This window comes from Dioscorea cayenensis, chromosome 15 (genome assembly GCF_009730915.1).
Source record: "Dioscorea cayenensis subsp. rotundata cultivar TDr96_F1 chromosome 15, TDr96_F1_v2_PseudoChromosome.rev07_lg8_w22 25.fasta, whole genome shotgun sequence".
Taxonomy (NCBI): Eukaryota; Viridiplantae; Streptophyta; class Magnoliopsida; order Dioscoreales; family Dioscoreaceae; genus Dioscorea; species Dioscorea cayenensis.
This window is the reverse complement of record NC_052485.1, coordinates 14,159,659-14,167,162: the sequence shown is the minus strand read 5'-3', so window position 1 is coordinate 14,167,162 and position 7,504 is coordinate 14,159,659. Positions and strand designations below refer to the sequence as shown.

The 7,504-nt window shown below is 32.6% G+C and overlaps 1 protein-coding gene across 1 annotated transcript; it reads right to left on the bottom strand.

The window, feature by feature from the left end:
- Positions 1-1,344: 1,344 nt before the first annotated feature.
- LOC120278098 (VAMP-like protein YKT61) lies at positions 1,345-3,744 on the bottom strand. Its single transcript, XM_039285006.1, has 3 exons — positions 3,697-3,744; positions 1,953-2,018; positions 1,345-1,704 (listed from the first exon to the last, which is right to left on the bottom strand). Exons 1-3 carry the CDS (start codon positions 3,712-3,714, stop codon positions 1,552-1,554), a joined length of 237 nt encoding a protein of 78 aa, XP_039140940.1. The 5' UTR covers positions 3,715-3,744; the 3' UTR covers positions 1,345-1,551.
- Positions 3,745-7,504: the final 3,760 nt, after the last annotated feature.

The window sequence follows — 7,504 nt, the reverse complement described above, 5'->3', positions numbered from 1 at the left end:
GGGGGATTTCATGTAAATTCACCTTGATTGTTTCTTGTAATTCTTTACTGACAATTCAATATTCTTTCTAGTCTTTTGTGATTCATTGCATTTTACTTAATGATATTTTGTTGATGTAGAGAGGAAGATATGCCCATACATTATAACACCCATGCTCTTTTAAATCTATGCATGCACTAAGAAATTAGGTATTGCTAGATTTCTAGATTATGGTTGGATTAGATTTCTGGATTAGGATTTGATTAGCCCTTCTAGTGTAGTTCTTGAACTTAAGACGAACATAGGAGGTTGGGGTGGAAAAGATTCCATTTTAGACCTAGTTGCCAAGAGAATGGGACCAGTAGGCCCTTGAATTCCCCCGATCTAATACTAGATTGAATCGTCACCCCTTAACGCTATTTCACAAGTAATCATTAAGGGAATCTTCATACAAATTCCCAAACTCCTTCCAATCGCACCTAACGATCCTCAATTTTATTGTATTAATCAGTTTGTAGAAGTAGAATTAAGAAGCATGACCAGTTACCATCGCAAACTCCTTCCAACTACAAGAAAAAAATACTTTTTGCTATGACCAGTTACCGTCGCAAAAACTTAAATGTCGTCGCAAAAGATTTTTTGCGACGGCATATGACCGTCGCATGTCGTCGTATCTACTTCCATCGCAAAAGATAATTTTTGCAACCAACCGTTGCAAAAACTAGTAATTGCGACAACAAAAAGCCGTCGCACAAAATATTAAAATCTTGTCACAAAAACATTAATAATGCGATGAATTAAGTCGACGAAATGTTTTTGCAACGACAACTAGTCGTCGCAAAAGGTATTATTTGCAATGAAATATTGTTCATCGCAAAAGATATTATTTGCAACAAAGAGTAAGCCGTCGCAACGGATTATTATTTGCGACTAACTACTATCCGTCGGGAATTAATATTTTTTACGACTAGCTTTGTATCATCACAAATAAGTGTTATTTGCGACCAATATCAATTGGTCGCAAAGAATATTTTTACTATGATTTGGTGCCCTATTGTGACCAAGTCATCGCAAATGTTATATGGAAAAATGGGTAGCATACATCTAATTAATTAGAATCATATATTACAATATAATTTAAATTATATAATAACAAGCTCACACACAATAAACTCATTCACCACAACATTGACTCAATTTAACATATGAACCTAATAGTAGGTTAACATTGACTTATGTCTAACATAATTAAATATTATAAACTTCTACAAAACAACGACACAATAAAAGTTCAAAACATGAAACTAAATAAGTGTACAAAATTAAGTGTTATAGATTTTTACAAAACATTAACTCGATAAAAGTTTTAAAAATGAAATTCAATAAGAATTGAAAACAATCAAAACATTTAAATCTTCAATCATTGTCATCATCGTCATCTTCACTACTATCTTCATTTTCGTTGTCATCATCATTTTTTTCGGAATCTTCCTCCAAGTTGTTCTCATTGTCATCTTTTTCATCAGCATTGCCATATGCATAGTTCAATGTCTGACCTGGACTCATGAAATTCTATTTGCTAGGCCAGAAAACACATTTTGCATGTAGTTTCCGACCAATTAACATGTATGGGCTTACCTGGGATGCAACACTTAAGTCTGAGTTCTTCTCGACTAAACTATCTAGCTTCTCCCCTTGTGCCAGCACACCATCGATAGTCTTATGCTGCATTATGTTTGAGGTATAAGAAATATGCACGACCTAGTATAAAATCATAATGTCATAAGCATACCTACTTCACAATCAAAATAAAAACAAAAACTCACCATTCTTGATACAATTACCATGATAGCATAGTCTTTAGTTTGTGGTTACCAGAAAAACGAGTGTTGCAAAATGATGAAAGACATCAGACATCAAACATCAAACAAGATAAAATGATAAAATGAATGATCATAGAGATGAATCCTTACAAGAATAATTTTGGTCTCATCCAAGTCCCTCTGGATCCTCAACAACTTGTCAGCCTCGGCCGGATCCTTGAAATATAAAGGATAGGGTGAGTTTAGGTCTTTCAAATAAAAACTTTTCAGCATATTTCATAGTTAATTTAAACTAAATAAAAAGTCTGTCATGATAACACAATGGAAAATAATACCAAACTTCGGTTGACATATTATTTAGCCTTTTGTCTAAAGCCTCAAGAGAGTGGTGAGAACAATTGCCACAAGCATTATTGTTAAAGAGTTTTGTCAACTCAAAGTCACCAAGAACAATTGATGATCAGAATAGTTGTCACAAGCATGACGACAAGTCAATGTATTGATAACAAGTTAATGTTGCCATTTTTTGCAGAATCTGTTTGCAATAAATTATGTTACCAACTTTTGCATGATGGCAAGTCTATGCATTGATAACAAGTCAATATTGTTAAGAATTTATTGATAACAATAAATTCTGGTTTTCATAGTAGAATCTGTTTGGTTGTTGTGTTCACGAGCTTGTTAAATGTATATATTCAGTTAATCAAATGATGTGCATGTAATTAATCATGTAAGCTATTTGTTACGGTGTTATTTTTCATTTTTTTATTGCTACCATGCTTTGCGAAAAGCAGATGGTCTTTATTGATATATAAAAACATGGCACGAAAAGCAAGGTTGGTTTAGGTTTTCAATTATGGGGCTTGTTATCATCCATGCATCTAAGTTTTTACAATGCCCACTGTTTATAAACAAGGAAAAAAATAAAGAAGAAGAAGAAGAGTTTTACAATGTCATAGCTTGACTGAAATTGAGATGGAAAGGTATATATCTGAGCTTCATTTAAGTTTTGTATTTTAAGCACCATGTCATTTATGACTTCTTTACTTCCTAATTAATAGAGATCAATATCAAAACTGGTCACAGATCATAGTGTAATAGTTCTTTATTTACTCTTCTTATTCTAAATAAGTAATTGAGAGCTCTATACAACAACCTGCGATACACAGTTAAAATACCCACAAACTTGGGCTACACCAAAATAAATGTTCCTATGGTTTAACATGCTACAACAATTCCTACTTCCAAAACATTCTGCATGTTAAATTAAGTAAAACCTGAAGAATTTTAATCTATTTTGCGCTCTCAATATCAACTTCAACAACTTCAGCATGATCATATCAAAGGACTCCTCTCAAGTAAAACCAATACTGCCAGCTTGTCATCATTCCTGACTCCAGACTAAAGCAAACATTAAACATAAACACCACAACTAATCGGGCACAAAAAATAATGTTCCATCTTTAGGGTTTATCAAACAAGACACAAGATATGAGAAAAGGACATCAGCACAAACTCACAGCAGTGTATAACCCATGATGTCAAACTATTATTCATTGAAGTAAATTACTAAAGTTTCTTGGCCTAGATGGGAAAGAAACAACAAAATTCAAAGATGACTTTCAAGTAAACTTCAACACATATATTTATTGTTCTGATCTTTATATATATATATATATACTCTTTTTATTCAAAATGTTACCCAGGTGATTAGCTACTCTTTATTCCACAATTGTAAGCATAACAATGAGAACTAGATGTTCAGAATGGTAAACATCAGCAAAGAATCCATCATTTCTAAGAAGCCAAGAACAACAACAATAACAACAACAACAACAACAACAACAACAACAATAGATCCAATAAAAATAGCAATAATTAGAAAAGAACATACCTTTATTTCTCTTATCATTGCCAGAATGATCCTGAAAATCAAGAACAAAAATTTTGATATTACTTTAAAAACAGAAAATTTCCCAAATTTCAAAGAGTAAATTCAACCAACAACAACAACATAGCAATAATTAGAAAAAACATACCTTTATTTCTCTAATCATCACCAGAATGATCTTGAAAATCAAGAACAAAAATTTTGATATTACTTTAAAAACAGAAAAATTCCCAAATTTTAGAGAGTAGATTCAACCATATAAGAGAAAATACGGCCAAATATCGCAATCCATAGGTTTAGAATTTCAACTTTTTACCATCATCTCTCTCTCTCTTAATGCCACTAATTTTGGTTCATGGCTGCACAATTAGAGGCCAGCGCCGAACCAGATCGCCCAGCGCCGGAATTCGTCGAGGCCTTCCCTTATGACATAGCGGAAATCTCCGTCGATGTTCATGACCTTGTGGTCATGACCGAGAACGGAGTGAATGGCACCGCTAGAGCGAGAGACTTCGATGGAGAGACAATGGAGGAGGTGTATGAGACGGAGCTCGTCGCCACCACGGTCAAGCAAGTCATTGAGGAGTACGGCGACGATGTGGCCACTAGTCTAGCGGCAGGTGGAGTCAATGAGGCTACCAAGAGAGAGAGCGGCAAGGGATTTGGGAAGGTCGCCATGGAGACCTCCAATGGCGACGAGGCAGGGATGTGGGTTGGAAGAGGAGATGGATTAGGGGTTAGGGTTAGGGTTTGGAGAGAAGGGGAAAAAGAGATTGATGACAGAGAAGTTGACAAAGAAGGAGAGGATGAAGAGCTCTCTATCTGATCTATCATTATAGAAAACTTAAAAAGCCTTGTGACGAGGAAATTAAAAATAATGTTTACTAATTAGACATCTAATTAGAGATTTTATCTTTAAAGCAACAGTTTTTAAATTATAATGTTTATTAACATATTCAAATTATGAAAAAAAAAAGCCAATACTAAATATTTATTAATTAATATTAATTTTAAAAGATTATTGTTATAGTATTTATTAATCAAAATCAAATCATTTTTCACTAATATATATTGGGGCAAAAAAAATTTCCCAAAAACTAATTAATTTCTATTTTTACAAAATTTGAGAGAGTATTTGCAACAAAATGCAATTTGGTTATAAAAGCCCACAATTTTTCACACAAACCTCATATTTTTTGCGACGACATTTGTTTTGGTAGCAAAAACCCAAAACTTTTTCCGATGAGTATTTGTATTGGTCGCAAAGAGATGTAGTTTTTGCGACTTTATTTGTGTTGGTAGCAAAAGCTAATAGTGTTTGCGACGGCTATAGTTGGTTGTCGCAAAAGGCCATAGTTTTAGCAACGGATGTATGAATTGGTCACAAAAGCTTATAGTTTTTGCGACAAATATTTGTCTTGGTCGCAAATAGTGATGGTTTTTGCAATGAGTGCATGTGTTGGTCGCAAAAACTTATAGTTTTTGTGACGGATGTTTGTGTTGGTTGCAAAAAATTATTCTTTTGCGACAAGGATTTTAAATGGTCGCAAAAAACTTATTTTGTGATGACATTTTAAGCCATCGCAAAAACATTCGTCGCAAAAATATGTTTTTCTTGTAGTGACACCATACACATTCAGGCTATTGATTAAGCGGAAATGAAGTAATATGAGCCACTCACCGTTTCTTGAGGAATACGACCCTCGTGCTCACCCACGAGGTATTGCTTGACGACCCTTGCACTTGCTGTATATATAGACCTTAATCCACAGGTCCTGTCAATGGCCATAGATGATTTATTTTATTTTATGAGTACTTATAATGTTAAGGCACTCTCATAGATTGAAAATTTACTATCTAACTCACATATATTAGATCTCCAAAGTTGCCACAACTAACTTAGCTCTAGACTTGTAAATCCTGATGAGTGCATTTCATATAACCATTTTACATATCTCTTTTATATATTTAACTTATCTTTTAGCTTTTATTTATTGTGTTTCGATGCTACTTTGGGTATTTGTGAATAAATGTGTGTGGGATCAAAAATATGCGTCTGGCATCATGAAGAAGACACCAGATGATATATCGAAACACAAATATCATACTTGTTTTGTGAGTTCATCCATTCCTAATAGAGGCAAGCCTCTACTATTAATTACCCCAGATTAGAATCTTAGGAACCTCCGATTAAGGGCAAAAGTACAAGTAAAGGGACAAAAAAATTATGAATTATAAATTTTATTATTTTATTACATATATTCAGTACATCATATATATGTCAATATATGACTTTCTTTTTATAAATATAGATATATATATCATATATCGTTGTCACTGCCTGTGCCTTGTCACCGCTTTGCGTGCCTCATTGCAGTCTTCAAATAAGTATTTCATGACTTCATAATATTTGTTGCCGTTTTGAAACAAATCACCGCTGCCTGTGTCTTGTTACTACACTGCATGTCTTGTTGTCGCCTTCTTTTCTTTATGTCTCATTATTGCTTTGAGACAAATTTAGCCACCACATTGAGATGAGCACCCTTATCTTTGCTTTAAGATTAGTGGTGCATATTTCTCTGCTATTCATTTGCTTGCATATCATTTCTAGATAAGCACCCTTGTTGCTGCTTCGAAATTAGCATTTACTATTTTATTTATTTATTCATTTTTTGGTTGCCTCAGGATAATTAAGTTTTTTTTTCCATGCATACAATGCATGTTTCCTCTGCTATCCATTTTGCTGGCATATCATTTTTCAGATTTTTTTTTAATTTATTTTTATTTTTATTTATTTTAATCCACACTTATCATAGTGGGCTCTATTTATTTATTTATTTATTTATTAGAGGGCATATGAGCATATAGCATGCACACTTCCCATTTTTTATTTCATTATTTTTTCATGCTTTCTCAACTTTTATCTCATGCACGTGTGCATGTATATAATGAATTTTTTTCTCTTTATTTTTATTTTTATTATTTTATTTTATTATTATTTTTTTTATATCATGCCCATATGTATGCATGACATGCTCCTCACTTTTTATTATACTTCTCATTTTTTATTATCATCATTTTTTCCATTCATGCATATAATAATATTTTGTTTTAATCTTCCCATATATATTTCTTCAAGGTGGGCCCCATGTGAGTATATCCATGCTTATTACTTCATGCTTTTTATTTTATGCAAGTATGCATGCATGTCTCTCATTCAATTTTTTTTATATTATTTTTTATTTCTTCATGCCACGATGCATGCTTCTTTTATTTATTTAATTAATTAATTAAATTTTTTTTGTCATACACGTATGCATGCTTCATCATCATTTTTTTCATTATATATATATATATATATATATATTGCCATGCATATGTGCATGCATATAATGATAATTTTTTTTTATATCTTCCCATGCATATCTCATCACAGTAAGCGCTTCTTTTTATTATTATTATTTATTATTTTTAAACATGTATATGAATATGCCTGTTTTTCATTCACTTGCATGTGGGTCTTTTTCATAGTGGGCTTGACGCATGCTTCTCATTTCTTTTTTTTATTTATATGTATTTTTCTACCAGCCAAAAGCTTGATGTCTGAATAATTACAGAAGAAACAACCATAACATAAATATTGAGGAATTGATTTAACTCCTAATTAAAAGCTTGAGATGAGCTACAACAAATACTTCCACATTGCAGGACGATCTCTTGATATAATGAGGGCCCATGTGCTTCTCATCATTTTCATTCATTTTTTTATTACTATTTTTTTTGTTTTGCATGCTTCTCATGACTTCTTTTT

What these genes read in the sequence shown, in the direction of transcription:
- LOC120278098 (XM_039285006.1), bottom strand. An exon ending in ATGAGACCAAAATTATTCTT is followed by an intron (nt 1,705 to 1,952) that starts GTAAGGATTCAT and finishes AACATAATGCAG; the next exon opens with CATAAGACTATCGATGGTGT.